This window comes from Lacerta agilis, chromosome 10 (genome assembly GCF_009819535.1).
Source record: "Lacerta agilis isolate rLacAgi1 chromosome 10, rLacAgi1.pri, whole genome shotgun sequence".
In the NCBI taxonomy this organism is placed as follows: Eukaryota; Metazoa; Chordata; class Lepidosauria; order Squamata; family Lacertidae; genus Lacerta; species Lacerta agilis.
Genome location: NC_046321.1, coordinates 26,982,175 through 27,004,718, shown reverse-complemented (window position 1 = coordinate 27,004,718; position 22,544 = coordinate 26,982,175). Strand labels below are relative to the sequence as shown.

General features: G+C 47.7%; 1 protein-coding gene across 1 annotated transcript in view; it reads left to right on the top strand.

Moving 5' to 3' along the window:
- CARD10 (caspase recruitment domain family member 10) overlaps positions 1-22,544 on the top strand; it is a 47,107-nt gene that overhangs the window by 5,320 nt on the left and 19,243 nt on the right. Inside the window, exons 3-10 of the mRNA XM_033162178.1 lie at positions 2,309-2,521; positions 2,979-3,116; positions 4,895-5,220; positions 10,660-10,842; positions 14,541-14,696; positions 15,535-15,660; positions 20,119-20,316; positions 21,779-21,925. Coding sequence (XP_033018069.1) covers positions 2,309-2,521; positions 2,979-3,116; positions 4,895-5,220; positions 10,660-10,842; positions 14,541-14,696; positions 15,535-15,660; positions 20,119-20,316; positions 21,779-21,925 — 1,487 coding nt within the window. The remainder of the gene's footprint in view (positions 1-2,308; positions 2,522-2,978; positions 3,117-4,894; positions 5,221-10,659; positions 10,843-14,540; positions 14,697-15,534; positions 15,661-20,118; positions 20,317-21,778; positions 21,926-22,544) is intronic.

Below are 22,544 nucleotides of genomic sequence, written 5' to 3'. Positions count from 1 at the left end.
TTTATATCAGGCATGTCCAAAGTCTGTTTTAGGGGTCTAATCATTGGGTAAAATTCCCAGAAAAAGCTCAACAACTTTGATTGGCCCTCATGCATGTTCACTTCATCAAATCTGGCCCTCTTTAAAAAAGTTTGGGCACCCCTGATTTATATAGATACAACTTTAGTAATCATTTACTATAATTTCATGGAGTCATGTTGAGTTGGAAGGGATCACGGGGGTTATCTAGTCCAGTCCCCTGCAATGCAGGGATCTTTTGCCCAACATGGGGCTCAAACCCACGACCCTGGGATTAAGAGTCTACCGACTGAGCTATACATCTCGCTATAGTGAGATGCTCCCTGTTGTTGATGGGCAATTTCAAGACCCTGCTCTCCCTTAGAATTCCCAGTTTACCCACTGGACTTGTCCTCTTGATAGCCCTTCAGATAGAGGGTTGTCTTTTGGAAATTAGGGCAGACGCCCACCGTAGGCAAGAGTAACAAAGATGAATAGGAGCAAATGCAGTTCTTTCTATTTAGTTCTCAGGTGGGAATGAGAACAAAAGGGTTAACCCAGCCCTTCCCTCACCCTGATCCCTCCAGATGTATTGGACACATAACACAGTGGGAGTTTTTAGCTCTATGGCACCAGGTTGGAGAAGGTTGGGTTAAAAACAAAAGGAGTCAGCCTTCTTTGTGGGCTTTGAGAAGGGACATGAAAGATGGTAAAGAGGAGACATTGTAAAGGCCTTTTGGCAGGGAGATTATATCTGTTGCTTCTGGGCGACTTCCAGACCATCAATAGTGTGTAGGAGGAAATTTAGGTTTTTGTAATTAAAGTGGCACAACAAATCTACTTAAAAACAAATAAAAAACCCAGATGTTTTGCAATTAGGAAACTGATGAGAAAAAACACTTAAGAAGTGTGAGTTAAATGATTCCAAGGAAGTCAGGATGAATACTCATTGTGGTATAACTACCCCACAAACAAATCAGACCTCATGCTCAATAAACAGCAAGCAAGTTGGGATGAATGCTGAATAAACTGTTTTGTCTGGAGGAGCATCTGGTCACTACAGCAGCAGCAGCAGCAACAGTTGTGTTGTTTCTTCCTTTGGGTTTGGTTTTGCAGTCAAAGGGTTCTTGCAGGCTGTCACTATTTTCAGGTGAGATTCAGTCCACATACCAGCAAATTCAGGTTGTGTGGTTGTGGTTGGCCGAGAGGTCTCCCACAACAAACCTGCTTCCCCAAAAGGTCAGACTTTTTTCCAGTAAGGAAGGTGATGAGTGAATGCTCTGGAAAATGTGGAATAATATTTGCTTTGACACAGCATCATCTAACCTCTGTCCAAGCAAGTCACAATGAGTGCTTGATAAATTGGATGCCTGGAAGCACCCCAAGAACTGGTGTCAAGTCCAATGCCAACTTTGTGAATTCCTTCATTATCCATGCAGTGTAGCCCATACTCTTTCTGTATCGCATACATAAGAGCACATCACTGCGCTCCCTGTAAATGAAAGGAGAACAACAGACACATACCCGTATATACTCAAGTATAAGCCGACCCGAATACAAGCTGAGGCACCTAATTTTCCTACAAAAAACCTGGGAAAGCTTATTGACTCGAGTATAAGCCGGTTCACCTTTGCCGCTGTGGAGGAGGAGGAGGAACAAGCAGCCCGAAAGCAGCCCTTTGGGCTGCTCCTTCCTCTTCCTCCTTTGCCACTGTGGATCTCACCCTGTCGTGGGGATTCGAACCACCATTCTTCTGATCGGCAAGCCCTAGGGCTCTGTGGTTTAACCCACAGTGCAATGTTCCCTTGTGGTATACAGAGAAGGCAGGGATCCTGTCCTGTTTAAGCAGGAGCCAGGGAAAGTGAGCACCTGTGGGGTTTTAATACTTCCTTAACTGATAGGCTTTCTGCCTTCTGGGGTCTAAAGTTTGCATTTATGTGAGCAGTTCAGGAATGGAACAAGCTGCCTGGGGAGAGTACGCTTCTTAAGGAATGGTTGACTGGGGTGAGCGGGTGGCGGCGGCACGAGTGGAGAGAAAGGGCTTCTTTCTCGCCACCCCCACTGCCCGCCTCACTCGAGTATAAGCCGAGGGCAGCTTTTTCAGCACAAAAAATGTGCTGAAAAACTAGGCTTATACTCAAGTATATAAGTACTTCCATGTTGTTCTAAGGCTGGCATTCTCTGCTTCACCCAGGAGCGTGCTCTGAAAGGGTGGGAAATAGCCATCCTGATTGTGAGTACGGAAGACTGGCTGAAAGCTCATAGAGGGGAAATGAGATCAAATTTAATGGCCCTGACTGTGCACCCCTAGGGCCTAAGGAGATGGTAAGCAAAAGCCTCTCGGAGGCAGAAGAGGAAGAAGATGCACTGTGGGAAAAGATCGAGAGTGTCCGGCACAAGCTGACCCGCTCTCTGAACCCGGCCAAGCTGACTCCATACCTCCGCCAGTGCCGTGTGATTGATGAGCAGGATGAAGAGATGGTGCTGAGTCCCCATCAGTTTCCATGCAAGAGCAACCGGACAGGTGAGAGAAGTTAAGAACTTGCGCTGGGGGGGTGGGGGCTTGCTTTGTATAAAGCAGTCCTGGCCCAAAGTCCTAATCCAGGAATGGATCCCAGACACATGTCTCTATGGTCCTGGCTTATTGCTTTTATTTATCATGGCTTCACATTGCGTTTTAATATGAAAAGAGCCCCCCCCCTCTCTCCCACACAACAATCACTATGATTTATGCTCTTGTTGTTCCCATTTTACAAATGGGGCTTAAGACTCATGCAGAGAGACGGAGACTGAAATGAAATTGGGCTCATGCCTTCTGGATCCAGCAGCTTCTGAATGGCCTTGCTGGTTTTGGGACAGCAGGAGAAGGTTGGAGTAGTATCTTTGGATACTTGAAGCTGCTTGGTTCTTTGGTTCGGCTCGCTGCTGATCGTGTGGCACACATTTGTTCTAATATTATTATTTATTGTCTTCCTCCGCAGGACTCCTCATGGATATCTTGCGAAACCGAGGTAAAAGAGGCTACGAAGCGTTCCTAGAATCCCTGGAGTTCTATTACCCTGAGCATTTCACCCAGCTGACGGGGAAGCAGCCAGTTCAGCGTTGCTCAATGATCCTGGGTAAGAAGTTGTGGAAGCCTCCTCCTTGGCACAGGAGGCCGACAGCTTGCTTAAGTGAAGCAGGTCAGGGTCGGGTCAGTGCCTGGGAATCGCATGCAGGGGTTCTGTAATGGGTGAATGGGCATGTGGTGGCCAACCTGGTGCTTCCGCTGCCTTTGCCGCCACCTCTCCCTGCCCCATCCCATTCTTGACAAGCAGCAGTGGTGCCACATCTGGGAAGGCAAGGCTGCCACAAAGTGTGAAGCAGAGATGTGTGTCTGTGTACATGTAGTGAGATGCTTCAGTTGGACTGCCTCTTCCTGGCACATGCCCAGTGTATGTTTATAAACAAACAACTCCACATGTGGCATTGTCTACTGCTGCAAATGCCAGCCAATGTGTGTTGAACATGTTCGTCCTGTTAATGTGTGATTTGAATGCTCTTGGTTAGAAACGTAGCAAGCTGCTCTACGCTGAGCTAGACCATTGCTCCATTTGCTCTGGTACTGAAAGACCTTCATTGGCTCCCAGTACATTTCCGAGCACAATTCAAAGTGTTGGTGCTGACCTTTAAAGCCTTAAATGGCCTCGGCCCAGTATAGCTGAAGGAGTGTCTCCATCCCCATTGTTCAGCCTGGACACTGAGGTCCAGCTCCGAGGGCCTTCTGGCTGTTCCCTTCCTGTGAGAAGTGAGGTTGCCGGGAACCAGGCAGAGGGCCTTCTCGGTAGTGGCGGCTGCCCTGTGGAACGCCCTCCCATCAGATGTCAAAGAAATAAACAACTACCTGACATTTAGAAGACATCTGAAGGCAGCCCTGTTTAGGGAAGTTTTAAATGTTTGATGTTTTATCGTGTTTTTAATATTATGTTGGGAGCTGTCCAGAGTGGCTTGGGAAACCCAGACAGATGGGTGGGGTATAAATAATAAATTATTATTATTATTATTAATTATTATTCCTAAACTTCCCTCCACCCCGTGGTCTGCTTGCAAATCACTGCTTAATGATTTTCCTGCCTGTTGCAGCAGTTGTGATGTGCTGTGATGGATGCGGCATGATTTTTAATTGCATTGTCAATTGCTGCTTTTATTTCATACGTTGTATTACAGTGTGAATTCCATAAATACAACACAAAATAAAAATCCATATGGGTATTTAATGCACTGTGCCCACTGTTCACATCTGCTGCTCCCTGTGTTCTTCACAGACACACCTAACCTGTATGAAACTTACGACCACAATTTGAGAACCCCTGGTCTGCATGATTGGTAGCCAACAGGACTACCAGTCAGATGTTAACTACAACTCCCAGATGTTAACTGCAACTCCCATAAACTTTGGATGTTGGGTGTGCTGGCTGGGGCCGATGCGAGTCGTAGTTCACAAACTCTGGAGACCACCAGGTTGGCTACTCTTGATCTACACCAGTGTTTCCCAACCATCTGTTTTTGGACTACAACTCCCATCATCCTTAGCTAGCAAGACCAGTGGCCAGGAATGATGGGGATTGTAGCCCCCAAACAGCTGGAGACCCAAGGTTGGGAAACACTGACCTACACCAACTGTTTTTTGGGCAGGAGGCTTATCCCAGTGCTACCTGCATATGCTGAACAAGACAGGCACTCTGCTACTGAGCTGTTGCCCTTGAGAGTCCATGAGTCCATGGGTTATCTGCAAAGCGAGTCCTAGAGTAGACCCACTAACTAACATAGGCCCATTAATTTCAGTGGGTCTACTGTGAGTGGAAACTTGGCTAGCTGTAAACCCCATGTGCCCAGTTTGCATCCTCTTGCTTTCCAGACGAGGAGGGCCATGAAGGCCTGACTCAGTTCCTGATGATGGAGGTGAAGAAGGTGAGGGCTCAGCGGAAAGGGCAGCTGGAAAAGGAACACGGGCTCCAGGCGAAGAACCGGGCCCTGGAGGAGGAAGGCGCCCAGCTGAAGCAGCAGCTCCAGAAGCTGCAGAAGGTGCAGGAACGTTACCAGAGGTTCCAGGAGGAGTGGGACTCCCACAGCATGGAGCTGCTGAAGCTGAAGGATGACAACTACATGCTGGCCATGCGCTACACCCACCTGTGCGAGGAGAAGAATGCTGCTGTCATCCGAAGCCGGGACCTGCAGCTGGGGGTATGGAGAGCAGGGGGGAAGAGAGAGGTGGGGAGTACCGGTGAATGCATGCAGGTGTTAACAGAGCAATGAAAACAGGTGTGCGCACCCAGGATAAACCAAGGCCGCTTCCGTGTGCCAGGAATCACTGTGTTAATGATGCACTGGCTGCCTGGATGTAGGTGCATTGGGTTCATTGGTCCCGGCCCGCCAGCCACTCCTTTTTAGGGAAATAGGGGAAAGGTGTCTGAAGGCAGGCCAGTGAGTTGCTTGACTGTTGTCTCATCTTTGAAGGTTTAAAAAAGTTTCCCCAAAGTAGTGCTCAAGGAAATTAGACTAAGGAATGCAGTGATTTGGAATGAATTCCACCACCAGTGGATTCTCAGGAACATAGGAGTATCTATACCAGGAAAGGGAACACCTTATATATTCCAAATGACACTGTGTTATGGGGTATGGGTGTGTGAGCTTTCGTCGTGCAGTCAGTTTTGGAGGACTGGCGTCATAAGAGAATATCCAGGCTGCTGTTTTTGCATGAAGGCCAGAGCGTGCGTACACTTTAGGAAAAGCCCTGGCAGGTACAAATAAAAGGTTCTGGATTATGGAGAAGTAACTGTGTTCTCCGGCAAGTCTCATAACACAATAATTCTTAAGCTGATGTTTACTGGGGTAGGGAGCTGTCTTATACCTAGTCAGATTATATGTCTTAGACATTTTTGGGATGTAGACCCATTGACATTGATTGCTAAACAGGACTAACTCACTGATTTCTATGGGTTTACCTTGAGTATAACTGAGTTGGATACAACCCATTGTGTCTGATCTGGCTGGCAGCAGCTCTCCAGGCCAAGGGTCCATCACAGGCATAGGCAAACTCGGCCCTCCAGATGTTTTGGGACTACAGTTCCAGTCATCCGTGACCACTGGTCCTGTTAGCTAGGGATCATGGGAGTTGTAGTCCCAAAACATCTGGAGGGCCGAGTTTGCCTATTCCTGGTCTATCACCTCACCTGATCCTTTGAACTGGAGACACCTGGGATTGAACCTGCTTCCTTCTGCATGCAAGGCAGGTACAGTGGTACCTCTGGTTACGTACTTAATTGGTTCCGGAGGTCCGTTCTTAACCTGAAGCACCACTTTAGCTAATGGGACCTCCCGCTGCTGCGCCGCCAGAGCACAATTTCTGCTCTTATCCTGAAGCAAAGTTCTTAACCTGAAGTGTTATTTCTGGGTTAGCGGAGTTTGTAACCTGAAGTGTATGTAACCTGAGGTACCACTGTATAGCATTTCCTGATGTTCCAAATATTCCCAGCCAGCCTTTTTTCACCTTCCACATCCCTCCTTGGGAGTTTTGTATTCTCTCGGGCTCCTCTCAAAGCTCTTCCCCCCCCATCCCACCCCCCACCCCGATCCTCAAAGCTTCAGTTAACCTAGGCATATGTATACACCCTGTTTGCTTGCTGTCTTGTGGTTTCTCTTGTGTTTGTATCCCTCCCCTCTTGTCCTCTCCCTCCTTTTATTATCTCTCCCACTTGTCCCCCTGTACAGCACGACTACTGTGGAGTAAGCAACTGTCTGCTATTTTGCTCCGTAAAGCCCTATGCATATTGATGACGCCGTAAAAATGATTGATGGCGGCAGTCCTCGCCTTCGTTGGTTAGATCTGAGCCCTGTAGTTACTTTCACATTTGCTCCAGGAAGGCATTAATACGCAGACCATGGCTAAGGCACTTTTAATCTTCTCTTTAGTGAACTGAAAAGGGGCTTCGTTTGTGTTTATAGCAGAGCATCTTTTCATGCAGGATGCAAGTACCAGAAAATGAAGGGCTGCTTCTAGGTTACGTTCGTGTATGTCTGCCTGCACTTATTCACAATGGAGCATGGATATAACATGTCATTCTTCTTGTAGATTATTTTAATATTTTCCACATTTCCCACTCTGTCCCTAAAGGTTCAGCATAGGATGCCAACAGCAATTAAAATTACGATATTTGACTTTTTTATAGTGGCTCACAGTATTCAAAACGCAGCATGTAAAATAATAAATTATTATTATTATTGGGAACCAGGCATAGGGCCTTCTCGGTAGTGGCGGCTGCCCTGTGGAATGCCCTCCCACCAGATGTCAAAGAAATAAACAACTATCTGACATTTAGAAGACATTTGAAGGCAGCCCTGTTTAGGGAAGTTTTTTAATGACTGATGTTTTAATGTATTTTTAATCTTTTGTTGGAAGCCGTCCAGAGTGGCTGGGGAAACCCAGCCAGATGGGCATGGTATAAATAAATTATTATTATTAATTTATTATTATTAATTTATTATTATTATTATTATTATTATTATTATTATTATTATTATTATTAATTCCCTTATAACTCCCCAGTTGGGTAAGGTTGGTTTTATCAAATATACCATGGGTAGGGAACTGGATCAGATTGGCAGGTTGGACCCAGAATTCCTTCACCTTCCAAGGGCCACTTTGGCAGCTGGGCAGGGCTACTCACCTGTCAATCAGCTGACATGATATGATGTCAGGTGTTCCAACTTTGAACCTGTAGCTTTCAAGAAGATGCTTCCTTTGCAGCCTCTTTAATTCAAGCTGCGACTGAAAAGAGCCGTCCTTTGTAGCCATGTCTTGACTTCAAGCTGTGGCTGCAAAGGTAAATCGCTGTAAGTGCACTCCTGATTCTATGTTTCTAGCTGTAGTCCGGTACCTTTTGAACGGGGTGTGGTGACCGAAAAAGATGCCAGCATTAAAAAGCTCTGAAATCTACCGGCAGCTGCAAAACAGGACCTGAGCTGCATCAGTGGTTGGGAAATAAAGAAAACCAGGTGGAGGGGGGGGGGACACAGAATGAAATGTTGAACCCTGAAGAAGAAGCATTTTTGCACTGCAACATTTTATTGCAAGTCCCACTTGTCACCCCCATTTTACAGAAGCGGAGGCTAAGGCTGGAGAGAGGAACTTGCCCCAGGCCCTCTGCTGAGCTCATGGCAGAATCTGGATATGAGCCTAGCAAAACCAACCCAGATCTGCAATACTGTATCAGTATGTAGCAGCAATTAAAGAAAGCCTCGTGCTTATTTGCTGTTGCTAAAACGTGTGTTCATGTGAAATCGTTTAGTGTGTGTGTGTGTGCTCATGAGAGAGATGAAAACTTCTTTATTTGCCCTTCTTGTGATTCATGGGACAGAACATTGATCTTTTCCACATTTGTTTTAATAAGATAAAGAGTTTGGTGTACTGTGGTTTAAGCATCATACGTTTCGTGTGTGCTTGTGTGTTATGCATGCAAGGCAAGCTTAGGATTCCCCCCCTATTGTTTAGAATGTAGGTGTGCCATCTGATCATTTTTGTGCTCCCAGTCACTTCCCAGCTGATGACTCCTCAGGAACTTTGCAGGTACTCCAGGTGAGATATAAATATGAATGGACCTTTATTAATTGACCTTGTAAGGCCATTTTGGAGATGCTGGTTAGAAAGTGGTTGGAAGCTTAAACGGTCCGGGTGACAAACCCACATCCTAAGGAGTCTTATCATTCCAAATACCTGAAGGAGTTTATGGGGCTGCAGCTTGGTCACCTGGCTTTCACCTTGAGCAACTGACATACCTGTTTCCTCTCTCCGAGACAGGAGAGTTTCACTATGAGCTTATCTGTTCTGATCTGATTTTACTTATCTGGAATAACTGCAGTGCTGTTTTAGTCTTCTGGGATCCTTGCCACAGAGCTCTTACTCACTGTTGCCCTCCAGTGCGGTATCCTCTTCATCTTCATTCCTAGGTTTACCTAAACTGCTCCTCCCTGTTTGTTGTTCAGTCGTTCAAGTCGTGTCTGACTCTTCGTGACCCCATGGACCAGAGCATGCCAGGCACGCCTATCCTTCACTGCCTCCCGCAGTTTGGCCAAACTCATGTTAGTAGCTTCGAGAACACTGTCCAACCATCTCATCCTCTGTCGTCCCCTTCTCCTTGTTCCCTCCATCTTTCCCAACATCAGGGTCTTTTCCAGGGAGTCTTCTCTTCTCATGAGGTAGCCAAAGTACTGGAGCCTCAACTTCAGGATCTGTCCTTCTAGTGAGCACTCAGGGCCGATTTCCTTGAGAATGGATAGGTTTGATCTTCTTGCAGTCCATGGGACTCTCAAGAGTCTCCTCCAGCACCATAATTCAAAAGCATCAATTCTTCGGCGATCAGCCTTCTTGATGGTCCAGCTCTCACTTCCGTACATTACTAATGGGAAAACCATAGCTTTAACTATACAGACCTTTGTCGGCAAGGTGATGTCTTTGCTTTTTAAGATGCTGTCTAGGTTTGTCATTGCTTTCCTCCCAAGAAGCAGGCGTCTTCTAATTCGTGACTGCTGTCACCATCTGCAGTGATCATGGAACCCAAGAAAGTGAAATCTTCCTATTTATCTTGCACCATCTCTGCACTTTCTATCACAGCACTAGGGAAAACAATGTGGAATGTGGGTCTAGTGCAGAGATAGCCAATGGGGTTGTCCTCCAGCTGTCAAACTACAACTATGGTCAACCCAGCCAACTTGGAACAATGGTCATGGATGGTGGGAGTTGTAGTTCAGCAAAAACTGGAGGGTGCCGCACTGACTGCCCCACGCCAAGAGAGAGAGGGAGGGAGAGACAATAACTTGATTGACCCTGCCTAAGTTGGAGTATTTCTGTTTTCATATTAATTTCATTTACAAAAGAGCAAACCCCCTCCTGTTTTTGCAAGCCATTTTTCCAAACAAGATTACATATTTCATAAAATTTATGCACCACTTGCTTGTTAAAAAAACCTCAAAGCAGTTTACAAAAGATAAAATCAAGAAAAAATTGCAAACCTACTTTGTCAGATCAACCCTGGTCTTCTGCTTTGTATCTGAGGCTGTCCAGGCATCTGACAAGACTCAATTCCTCCCCCAGTATGGGAAAAGGGAAAGACAGAGCCATGAAACATGAAAAGAAGGCCGGGGGTTGGGAACGAGGAGAATGCCATCCTTATAGGACCCTGATTTTTACTCCAGTAGAATCATCCAAGGCAATTAGGAATAGCTGATCTGTCCCAATTTCTATCTAATTTTGGCGTTCTTTCTTCTTAATCAGAGATATTGAGTGCATGTCCTAAAAGGAGAGGTGGTTGTTTTGGCATCCTTCCCTTTCGATCTGGAAGCTCTGATCCCGGTCGCCGGAATCGTAGGATGGGTTATGGGGAGAGAAACTCACTTTGCTCAGATTCATTCATGCTTTGTTCATCCCCTTGTCTTTATTATCACTTGATATGTTTGAGGGTTTTAGACTGCGGCTTTATAATTTGTAATTACATCGTTTTATGTTTCCAAAGTGTTGTGAACCACTTTGAGGAAGTTAATCCTTCGAAGGCAGCTTGCCAATCAATCAATCAATCAGTAAATAAAAGGGGGATTGAGCGGCTGTGGCCTTTGTTTTCTATATTTCAGGTAGACCAGATGAAATGCAAGGTCAGCAGCCTGGAAGAAGAATGTTCCCTACTTAGGAAGCAGGCACTGGCAGCTCCCCAGAGAGAAGTGGAGGATCGTGGCCTTGCTGACACTATCTGTGAGTTGCGAGCAGAGAACCAGAGACTGATAGCTTCGCTTCAGGAGCTGCAGAGCAGGCTGCAGGTACTTGCTGAAAATGTTTAATGCTAACCCGTGGAGGGGCTGTATTGAATTGCATCTAATGTCTCACTGCTGAAACTTGAGCTTCTCCTGGATGGTAAGAGCCAGCCTCTGTGTGCAGGAAGTTCTTCTCGGTCCAGCAATGTCTCCTCTAGTCTTGACGGGGATACCTCAAAGGCAGAGCATATGGTTTGAATGTGGAAGGTCCCAGGAAAATTAAAATACGCAGCCCTGCTGTATCATCTAGTCTGGCATCCTGTTCTCACAGTGGCCAACCAGATGCCTGCAAGAAGCCTGCCAGCAGGACCTGAAGGCAACCCGAAGATCAAAAGGGCCTCAGGACAGTTGGGTATAGGTCAGGATGGGCAAAACCAGTTGCTGGACTACAACTCCCATCATCCCTGACCATTGGCCATGTTGGCTGTGGCTGATGAGAGCTGGAGTCTTAACAACACCTGGAGGTAGTGCAGAAGGTATATGGTTGTGGGATGCAGGCTGCCGGAAGGTCTGGTTCAAGACACCTGCCCATCACAGTGCTTTAGCCTCATCTCGGTTGCCTCTACCTCTGTCTGCTATCTAGCTAGATGTTTGATTTTACGCGTAGCCTTCCAACAAGCAAAGGGTTGGACCCCAGCAAGGCTCTGTTCTCATTGCTGCGGTGCATTGCCTTTATGTGAACCTTTGTTTTTCCCCTGCCCCAAATAAACCCTTTTCAAAGCTCCTAATTTCACCTTTGTGTTGCTGGAGCTTGCACCGCCCACGATTCGTTTCAAAAGAGAAAATGTGCTGAACAGACAAATCTCCTGCAGCAAGGCTGGTCCCTGACACTGCATCCAAGGCGACCACAGACCACAATGCTTCTCATGGAGGATGGAGCTCGGTGCCCCTGTTGCTAGATCACGGCTCTAGCGCTAGTAAAATGCTAAGAGAAATAAAATCTGTTTAAAAGAAAGGCCTCTAGTGTTGGCTTAGAGATGTAGGTAGAATACCAATGGATGGTTTGAACAGCTGTGACTGTTTAGGAGATGAAACCTGCCTGTTGATATCTGGGTTACAAAATCTTAACCCACAGATAGTATGTGAACACATTATTTTACCGTTCCCCCCGTTGTTTGTTTAAAAGAAGGTATCCTGCATCACAGACCTCTTGTGGTTTGTGAAATCTCTTATCTCTCCACCCTAAATGCTGTTTGTACGACCTTATATCACGATATACAGCTTATTTGCAAAACCTGGAGAAAAATGTTTAAAATACATTTTCAGTTTGAGATTATTTCCTATCTCCCAGCCCCCAAAGAAGAAAGGTTTTTTTTTTTTATAAGATTTTTATTATTTTCCAGTAAAACAAGAGAAAAACATAACATAGCATAAACACCAACATTAACACAATAAAAAACACATTACATAAACACAATCAACAAAGAGAACAATTAAAACAAAACCAAAACCAATACATACCTAAACTGAAACGCCAATCTATCTCTTACTACTTAGCGAAATCTAGTTTCTGATCTTCTAAAGGGACCTCCCCCGCTTTCCCTCCTCTGCCTTCAATACTAATATACTTTGGTAACATCCATTTATAACATTACAATTCATTATCCAACCTTTTATACTATCATAAAAACTTAACATCTTATAGTATCATGAAATAATTCTTAAATCAATCTTATACTTCTTTTCACTTAAACTGCTGCTATTAGTCAGTTACATATCTCTTCACTAATTCAAAATTCCCAAAATCGTAACATCAAAGTCTTAAAACTTAACATCAAAATCCTAAAGTCTTAACACGCTATCTTCAGGGTACCATAAATCCGTCCTAATTCAATTTTTATCATTTTCACCCTATTCCCCTTCTTACCATTTTTCTGCTCTCTCCCATGCCCCCCCACCATTCATCTTTACATTCCCCTCTGTTGTCCTTGTTCAGTGTCATCTTATAGTTTATAAATCTCCTCCTTGGGAGCCTCAAGAGGCACCAACTCTCCTCTCCCAGCAACTCCATTTCGCAATTTTGATTTTCTTCCGCTTGTGTCTTCAGGAATCTTCTCACCTTCATCTCTGGACTCCCACTCCAGAGACAGGGTCTTGTAGCTCCAGTCAAAACATCAGCCCTGTGTCTCTCACTACGCCAGGGCCGTCCATTTACCTGGGGTTGCTGAATCAATTCGTCCCATTTCTCCAGCACCTCCCCCAGCTCCCTGGAGAAGTCTGCTTCCAAGTTATCAAAATTCTCCCAAATCTGGCTGGTTTCTCTTGCTCCAAAACAAATTTCTTTGAAATTACGCCCTATCCAGACCATTTTCCGATTCACAAGCTCCAATTGCAGAAGGATTGTTCTTTGTTCCTGGGTAATACCCGGATCTAGAATCAGTTTAAAAGCGAAAGCAAGCATGGTTGGAGAAGACAAAGGGTGTCAAATGTCAGTAATTTTCCATCTTGCGTACTAGTTTTCCAGCGCCATTTTCCCTGAGACAGGGTGCCAAAAATAATTCCAAAAGCCACAGAAGAGATATTTCCAAAATCTTCAATCCCCTCACAGGGATTTAATCCATCTTCTCTGTCAAAGTGCTTCGTAACAACATTGTATCTAGTGATGCAGCTGCAGCCACTTGAAACTTAATTACCTCCTCTGCACAACAAAGGAGAGGGACGGGCTTCCTTTTAACATCCCTCCCGGTTGCCAATTATTCAAATGTAAATCCAATTAGTCCCGTACTTACAGCAGCCGGGGTTCTTCTTTTTTCTTTGAAGTTAGCAGGAAAGGCTTGGTGCTCAGGTCTGGCAGAATCGCTGCTTTGATCTCCTGGGGGGGTGCATCCGCCTCTTCAGTCCCGTGTCGGAGCTCCGCTCGCTTGATTTCCCCCCCTTACGAGGGTCAATCAAGAGCAGAGACGGCACGTCTGGGACCCACGAGGCCGCGGTCCACGGGACGCTCTTCCCGTGGCTTTAAGGGGCCCTTGGCGCAGACAAGGAGACCCCTAAAACCCCCCGGGAGCCGGAGCTCTTCAGCTCCGCTCCGCCATTATCCGGCACCAACCCGGAAGCCCCTCCCAAAGAAGAAAGGTTTAACCAGGAGAGGATATAATTTAATTCGGGGATGTGAAAATAAATTGATTGGGGGGGAGGCAGCATCTGGATAGAATCAGTTCGTTATATAAATCTATTACATGCTCAGCAAAATGTTGATATTGCCATTTAAAACTGTGTAATTTAAACTTGGAGTGGTTTAAGAACAGGGCCCATAAAGCATGAAATTATAAGGTTCTTATCTTGGAAGACATGACCCCATCTTTCCACGTTCCTAATGAACCGTAAAGCATTGCTTAGTTACTACATTTTGACATTACAGCTTCAATCATTCACAGTTTGGTTCTTTAGTTTGAGACGGAGGGAATATTTTCCATTCACAGTCCTCCTCTTCGTATCTTGGATATTCCTACCGGCATGTTATGTGCAAACAGAGCTAGCATGTGAACCAGCTGTTAGGGCACATCCACCCTGCAGACTCCCCATCATTCCTTTCCCCAGGAAACCTTGGGAGTTGTAGTTCTGTGAGGGGGTGGATAGGGAGTCACCAAACTAGAATTCCCAGGATTCTTTGTGTGAAGCCTCGTTGAGAACATAAGAAGAGCCTGCCGGATCATCCCACTCGGCTCATCCCACCAGGCAGGTGATTCTGTGTTTCTGTCGCTTAGGTAGCAGGTGAAGGTCCGGTCCCAGGCTCTGAGAGGATCCTTCTTGACATTCTGGAGCACGACTGGAAGGAAGCACAAGCCGACCGGCAGGAACTGTGCCAGAAACTGGACTCTGTGCAAAATGAGCTGCAGTGGGCTGAGGAGCTGAGAGATAAGGTCCGTTGCCCCTTCCCCGGGCATCCGTTTTGGGGGAAGCTTTGATACAGTTGTGGTCTGAACACATTCAGTTGTTAATGTCTCAGCCAGGTTTTGCAGGGCCCTTCACCAAGTTGCTCTCAAAAGTCACCGTTCCCTAAGTGGGTCCCCTCCTCGCTATGGCTCTCTTGCTTTCCCCTCGCCCCGGCCCCGGTACAATCTGCTTCACAGAAACATTAGGAGCTGACTGATACCAAGACAGGCCATTGCATCATCTCGCTCAGTGTTGTCCATAGTGGCAGCAGCTCTGCAGGGTTTCAGACAGGGGTATCTTTGTCAGCTGTACCAGAGATGCTTGAGATTGAACCTGGGACCGCCTGCATGCAAAGCTGATCTTCTGCCGCTGTGCCATGACCCTTCTTGGGCTTCACTGCCCAGAAGGAGAGGGCAAGATGAGTGGATGCTGCTGCCTGCCCCCTTCCTTTGCTCTTGCCACTGCTCACTTGCTTGGAGAGGGGAAGGTGAACAAGCAGAGGTATCTGGGAAGAAGAGGAGCAGGACCAAAGTGCTGGCACCGGGTGTGGCTCTTGGCAGCTGCCCATCAATGGTGACTCCTGACACTGTTCAAATCTACTACCATGAAGCCCGGCTCTCTACCCCATTAGCTGGTGTATGTTGAGCTGTGTGTGCTTGCAAAGAGGTGACAATAAATATTTGCACGTGCATCATTCTTTTTTCCCCACTTGATGTGTTACAGATCTGGTTGCACAGGTTGCAGGTCTAAACCTGCAGCAGTTTTAAGCCCGAAATATATTCCTTGAAAATGTAACCCTCTGGATTCTCTCTCCCACCTCTCCAGTATCTGCAAGATAAGGAAGATCTCCAGCTGAAGCACCAGACTCTGCAGAAGAACTGTGACCTGTACAAACACAGAATGAATACGGTGCTGGCTCAGTTAGAGGAGATCGAGAAGGAAAGAGATCAGGTGAGCTGCTTTTTTAAGGCAGTCTCTCCTTATGGTATAAGTAAGGGTCCCTGATAAGAGATAGAATCCCTCTACTATCATTCTGGGTTGCTGGGTGAGGACGAGTGGTACTGATGTAGTTAGTCATGAGAATCAAGAAGCCTCAAAAGGACTGCTGCTGCCTCTGCTTTGCTGCTGGTTGCTGCTGCCCAGGAGGACCCCCCTGCCTGAGTGCCTGAGTGCTGCTGCTGTCCAGCTCTTTTTTAAATGTTTTTTTTCTTTTTTTTCTTAAATGTTTTAAAATGTTTCTATTATTATTATTATTTCTTTTCATCTTTTTAAGTTTTCTTATTGTGGGGGTGGGATAGATGTTTAGTGGGGTTTTGAGTTTTGTATAATTTTGGTTACTTGTAATTTTTATAGTTTTTGGTTTGTATTGTTGTGTTTTGTTTTCTGTTTTTATATAGGTTTAATTTTGTTCTTAAGGGGTGGGGTCAGGGCTGCCTGGGAGGGGGTCCCGGCCAACAAAATGGCTGGGGCAGGTTCCACAGGGTGGGATGCACTGGGACAACCGATCTCAGTGATCACGGGCAGGAGGAGGAGTTACGCTGAGACCAGACCATGTCATTGCCGAGGAGGCAGGTTTAGTCGTTGTCTGAGGACTATTCCTGCCTCCGGGTCTGGTCCTGACCGGACGGATACTGGATTCAGCAAGGGATACCCACATGACCTGAAGATGCTGCTGTGCAATGCCAGGTCAATGTTGAATAAAACCACTGCCATCCACGACTTGATTGTGGATGGTGGACTTGACCTGGCATGTGTAACAGAGACTTGGTTGGATGAAGCGGATGGGCCTGTCCTTGCCGCTGCTTGTCCACCAGGTTTCTCTTACGCACAGCAACCCAGGCCATCTGGGCGGGGAGGGGGGGTTGCAGTGATTTTTAGGAAGTCATTAGTTTGCACCAGGCGTCCTATTGGGAAGACCCAGTTCTCTGAGTGCATGTTCTGGAAGTTGGGCAATAGGGGCAGTACAGGATTCCTTTTGGTGTACCGACCTCCCCGCTGCACCAAGGATTCCCTGCCCGAGCTGCTTCAGGTCGTGGCGGATGTTCTCCTGGAGTCACCTAGTTTGGTCGTCCTAGGGGATTTTAACATCCATGCCGACACGACCTTACAAGGGGCCGCTCGGGACTTCGTGGAAAGCATGGCCTCCATGGGGCTGTCCCTGAATAAGTCTGGTCCAACTCATAGCCGAGGACATGCCTTAGACCTGGTATTCACCTCTATGGATGTTGGTGATCTGACATTAAAAAAAAGTGAAACTAAAGAAGTGCCATGGTCAGATCACTTCCTGGTACAACTGGACTTCTCCGCAACCCTTCCCCTCTGCAGGGAGGTGGGACCAATTCGGATGGTCCGCCCCCGCCACTTAATGGATCCAAATGGTTTCCAGAGAGTGGTAGGGGATACTTTATCCCATGTTGATGGCCTTTCAGCCGATTCCCTGGTGGCCCGCTGGAATGTGGAGCTAACCAGGGCTATTGACTGTTTGGCTCCGAAGCGCCCTCTCCGGTTGCATGGAGCCCGGACAGCCCCGTGGTTTTCCCCGGAGCTGAGGGCGATGAAACAATCGTTGAGACGGCTAGAGCGCCGGTGGCAGAAAACCCATTCTGAATCCGACCGAACACAGGTTAGAGCTCAACGTCGAGCCTACCAAGTGGCGATAGCGACGGCGAAGAAGACTTTCTTCACCGCCTCTATTGCATCTGCGGAAAATAGCAGCAGGAGACTCTTTCAGGTGGTTCGGAATCTATCAGAGCCACCTTCGTCATCGGGGCCTGGTAGGGACCCCAAGATCTCCTGCAATGCGTTTGCAAAGTTTTTTGCAGATAAAATCGCTCAGATTCGGAAAGAGATAGACTCCACCGTGGGAGCAGGGCCAGGGCGGGAGAGTGCCAGAGTCCTGTCTAGTCCAGTTGCGTGGGATCAATTTCAGTCTGTTACCTCCGAGGATGTGGACAGGCTGCTTGGACGAGTGAAACCAACCACCTGTCTCCTTGATCCTTGCCCATCCTGGCTTATAAAAGCTAGCCGGGAGGGGCTGGGCGATGGGCTGCGCGGGGTGGTGAATGCTTCCCTCTGTGAGGGAGCCTTCCCAGCCCCGCTGAAAGAGGCGGTCATTAAACCGCTTCTTAAAAAAACATCTTTAGACCCGGCCAATATGGCCAACTATCGCCCAGTCTCAAATCTACCATTCTTGGGCAAGGTGATTGAGAGGGTGGTTGCTGAACAACTCCAGACACGCCTGGAAGAAGCGGACCATTTGGATCCCTTCCAATCGGGATTCAGGCCTCACCATGGGACTGAAACCGCCTTGGTCGCGCTGGTCGATGATCTCCGGCGGGCTAGGGACAAAGGTGAGAGCTGTTTCCTAGTTCTGCTGGATCTCTCAGCGGCCTTTGACACCATCGACCATAACATCCTTCTAGACCGGCTAGAGGGGTTGGGAGCTGGAGGCACTGTTATACAGTGGTTCCGCTCCTTCCTCCTGGGCCGTGTTCAGAAAGTGGTGGTGGGGGATGAGTGTTCAGACCCCTGGGCTCTCACTTGTGGGGTGCCTCAGGGTTCTGTCCTCTCCCCCATGCTTTTTAATATCTATATGAAGCCGCTGGGAGAGATCATCAGGGGGTTTGGGCTGGGTGTTCATCAGTATGCGGATGATACCCAGCTCTACCTCTCTTTCAAATCAGAACCAGTGAAGGCCGTGAAGGTCCTGTGTGAGTGCCTGGAGGCGGTTGGAGGATGGATGGCGGCTAACAGATTGAGGTTGAATCCTGACAAGACAGAAGTACTGTTCTTGGGGGACAGGAGGAGGGCAGGTGTGGAGGATTCCCTGGTCCTGAATGGGGTAACTGTGCCCCTGAAGGACCAGGTGCGCAGCCTGGGAGTCATTTTGGACTCACAGCTGTCCATGGAAGCGCAGGTTAATTCTGTATCCAGGGCAGCTGTCTACCAGCTCCACCTGGTACGCAGGCTGAGACCCTACCTGCCCGCGGACTGTCTCACCAAAGTGGTGCATGCTCTGGTTATCTCCCGCTTGGACTACTGCAATGCGCTCTATGTGGGGCTGCCTTTGAAGGTGACCCGGAAACTGCAATTAATCCAAAATGCGGCAGCTAGACTGGTGACTGGGAGTGGCCGCCGAGACCACATAACACCGGTCCTGAGAGATCTGCATTGGCTCCCAGTACGTTTCCGAGCACAATTCAAAGTGTTGGTGCTGACCTTTAAAGCCCTAAACGGCCTCGGTCCTGTATACCTGAAGGAGCGTCTCCACCCCCATCATTCAGCCCGGACACTGAGATCCAGCGCCGAGGGCCTTCTGTCTGTTCCCTCACTGCGAGAAGCAAAACTACAGGGAACCAGGCAGAGGGCCTTCTCGGTAGTGGCGCCCGCCCTGTGGAACGCCCTCCCATCACAGGTCAGGGAAATAAACAACTACCTGACATTCAGAAAAAACCTGAAGGCAGCCCTTTTTAGGGAAGTTTTTAATGTTTGATATTGTTGTATTTGGTTTCTGTTGGAAGCCGCCCAGAGTGGCTGGGGAAATCCAGCCAGATGGGCGGGGTACAAATAATAAATATTATTATTATTATTAATCAAGAAGCCAAAATGGAAGGAATGGGCCTAGTGAAGAGAGCAGGCATGCTAAGAAAAGTATTTGGAAGCAGAGGAGGTCAACTGGGATGGAGACCTTTTTGGTGGGTTCCTCCTCTTCTTAGTCCTATGTCTAAGGCAGTGGCTGAAAACCTCATCACTGAATTGGGCCACAGTGGAGAGAACCTGCCTGTTGTTGAACTCCAGCTCCTATCATTCTTGACTATTGGCCATGCTGGCTGTGGCTGATGGGAATTGGGAGTCCACCAGTATCTGGAGGGCAGCAATGTCCAGTGAGAAGGTGCTCCCATTACAAGACGTCATGTGGAAGAACCCCCCCCCCCAACTCTATTCCTGAAGCTGCAGGGAGTTGAGGATTGGTACCCTACCTGCCAAGTGTGAGCCTTGCCGTACCTGTCTGTGATTTGTAGTCTGTAAGTGTGGGATATGATACTGAGCTCCAGAGTTCAGCATCTGGGGAAACCCAAAATTTCTCTAGAAAGCGGGCTCTCTAGTCCTTAGGACACTAATGCATACAGATGGCGCCTGGTTGGCAGAAGAGGACCTTGCAGTAGCCAAGGGTGGGGCTGTATTGTTCCTGATAATGCCTTGTCCCCGTCCCTTGGCTATGGAAAGCAGAATCGATAAGCTGTGCAGGATAAACAGAGGCATGCAAAGTTGCTTAATTTGTATGCTCCATTACAGAACTTAGCTTTGTAGGAAAAAAAAATCAGAAGAAAGCGTCTATCTGCGTGCAATCCCACCTTCGCAAGGTATGTCAACCGCCCCCCCCCCAACCAGGAATGTGTTTTGTTTCAGGCAATCCAGAGCCGAGACGGCGTTCAACTGCAATACTCCCAAATCCTCATTGAGAAGGACCAGTACCGCAAGCGTGTCCGGACCTTGGAGGAAGAGAGGGACGAGCTGCTGGGCAGACTCACAGAGGCCGAGGGCAAGATTGGTACCCTTGAAGCTCAGGTGCAGCGATGCCATTGCACCAGGGACCTGGGCAAGAAGGTGCATTTTGAAAAGAGGAGGAAGCCTTCAGGCAGAAAGGAAGAGGAGGTGGAGGTGGAGGGGAAGGTTAATATTTTGGAGGAAGGGAAGGCAAAACAGCCTAGACTTGAGTTGAATAAAGTTAGGAGGTGTAACGGAAAATCCCAGGTGTGGAACTGCCCAGGCACCTGGCCCTTGGGGATAAGCCCACTGGTTTCTGCGGAGTTAAATAAAAGAAGCCCAGCCACTGGAGCAAGGACAAGACAGGGTTTATTGTGCAATAGGTTACAGTCAAACTGCATCCCGAGAGCAGCGTTACAAGAACTTTTAAAAACTCCTACCATATCCCAGAATACAGTTTGGAAACATCATTACTAAAACATCATCACTACATCACGAAAGGGAGGGTTATACATGATTAACATATGGGGAAAACAGAGCAATATCAGGGAGATAGCCCTGAGCAAATGTGAATGGGTGTTAAGTATTGAGAAGGATACCTTGAGCACTTATCTGGGAGAGAACAATGGGATTCCGGTTGAGGGATATTAGCCGAGTGGCTTCCTGCAGCACCCAGAGATTACTTGCTGAGGCACTTCTCTGTACGTGGTCTCTCGCCTACTGGATCATGGCAGAGAGATGGGTTCCCTTAAGGGCATCACTCCATACCCCAATGAGTTTACTCGGGAGGAGACTTTGCTTAGGTGACCCCCCCCCCATAATTTCCGTAACAGGAGGGAAGGACAGAATTCCTTGCATGTTAAGGGGATGGGCTGAAGGTAAACTAGCAGCCGAGAATTTGTCAAGCTCTTGGTTTGTTACTTAGGCCCTCAACTGCAAACTTGTAGTTTTATCAGCTTTCAATCTTCAAACTCAAGTGGGTCTTTCCTGCTTTTCTTCTATGGAGCTCGAGCTGGCAGGCCTGGGTTTCCAAGGTGGTCTCCCATCCAGGCCCTAACTCAAGCCACACCTGCTTTGCTTCAGCAAGTTAGCTGAATCATGCGCCTTCATGCCACAACCTGGGAGGGACCTTGCTGCGTTGTGAAGCACATGCCATAATAAAGCAGGCCATGGGTATCTGCCGCGTACATCCGTAGTGGAGGCTTTCCTACCATTCAGTAACAGAATAGCTCTGTTGCAGCTCCACCTGCCCAAACAATAGCTCAAGAGTGTTGAAGATGGTGTGACTGCGGGGAGCCTCGTTACCTGTCGTATGCACATGTATTTTTGAACCACGCATAGGAGTGCAGCCTGTGTGTTGGTTACTTTCAGTTGTGCAGTCTAGTTGACCTTTGAAGTGGTCTGTGGTCAGTGTGGTCAGAGATGTTGTGGCCTTATCTAATGGCCTCTCCTCTGTCCCCCCCCTAGAATCACTGCAGGGGGTGCAGCTCGGAGAGGGCAGCTCCTAGCCAAGTTTCAACAGCGCCACCTCTCTCGTTGAGGAGCTGACCCCTGAGACGTCTTTTGCTTTTCGGCCCTGCAGATGTGTTCCTCCTCCCATTCGCTCTGCTCCATCCTAAGCAGCACTTGGAGCATGGTAGAGAAGCCTCCATCGCTGGAAGGAGGAGTGGTCGATACGCCAGGCGTCTTGGACGTCGTCTTCCCTGATGACTGTATAAGCCAGAATGAGGTAAGAGGGCGGTTGGATAAAGCCAGAATGTAGTAGATGGGGAAGTTCCCAGGTTCAATCTCTGGCATCTCCAGTTAAAAAGAATCAAGTAATCAAGTGACTTGGCAATATATTTTGGATCATGATGTGTATGTTAAGGTTACCAGACATCCCTGTTTCCCGGGGACAGTCCCCGGATTTACAAACCAGTCCCCATACAAAATCCATTGAAGTTGAAAAGTGTCCTTGGATTCATTGAAAATAATCTGGTAACCTTTGTGCTACGCAAAAATTACAATGTGGGGAAAACCATGAAGCCAGCCAAAGCTTCTCTCAATTCCTGCAGCCCCTTTAACTTAGCCAGCTCAGCTCTCCCTCGCCTCCTGCAGGGGCCAGTGAGCAGGCGCTGGCAAAAATCACGAGGCGGGAAAAACCGTGAAGCCAGCCAGTGGCCTCTACATAGCTCCATCCTCATTTCAGACATTGTGATATATTGGTATATCGCAATGTTTAGCTGGCGATATATCACGATGTTGAAAACCAGATATTGCCCAGCCCTAAGTCCTGGTAGGAAGGACCTCTCCCTGGGACACTAGAGAGCTGTGGGGAGTCAGAGGAGACAACACAGTCCTAGCTGGCC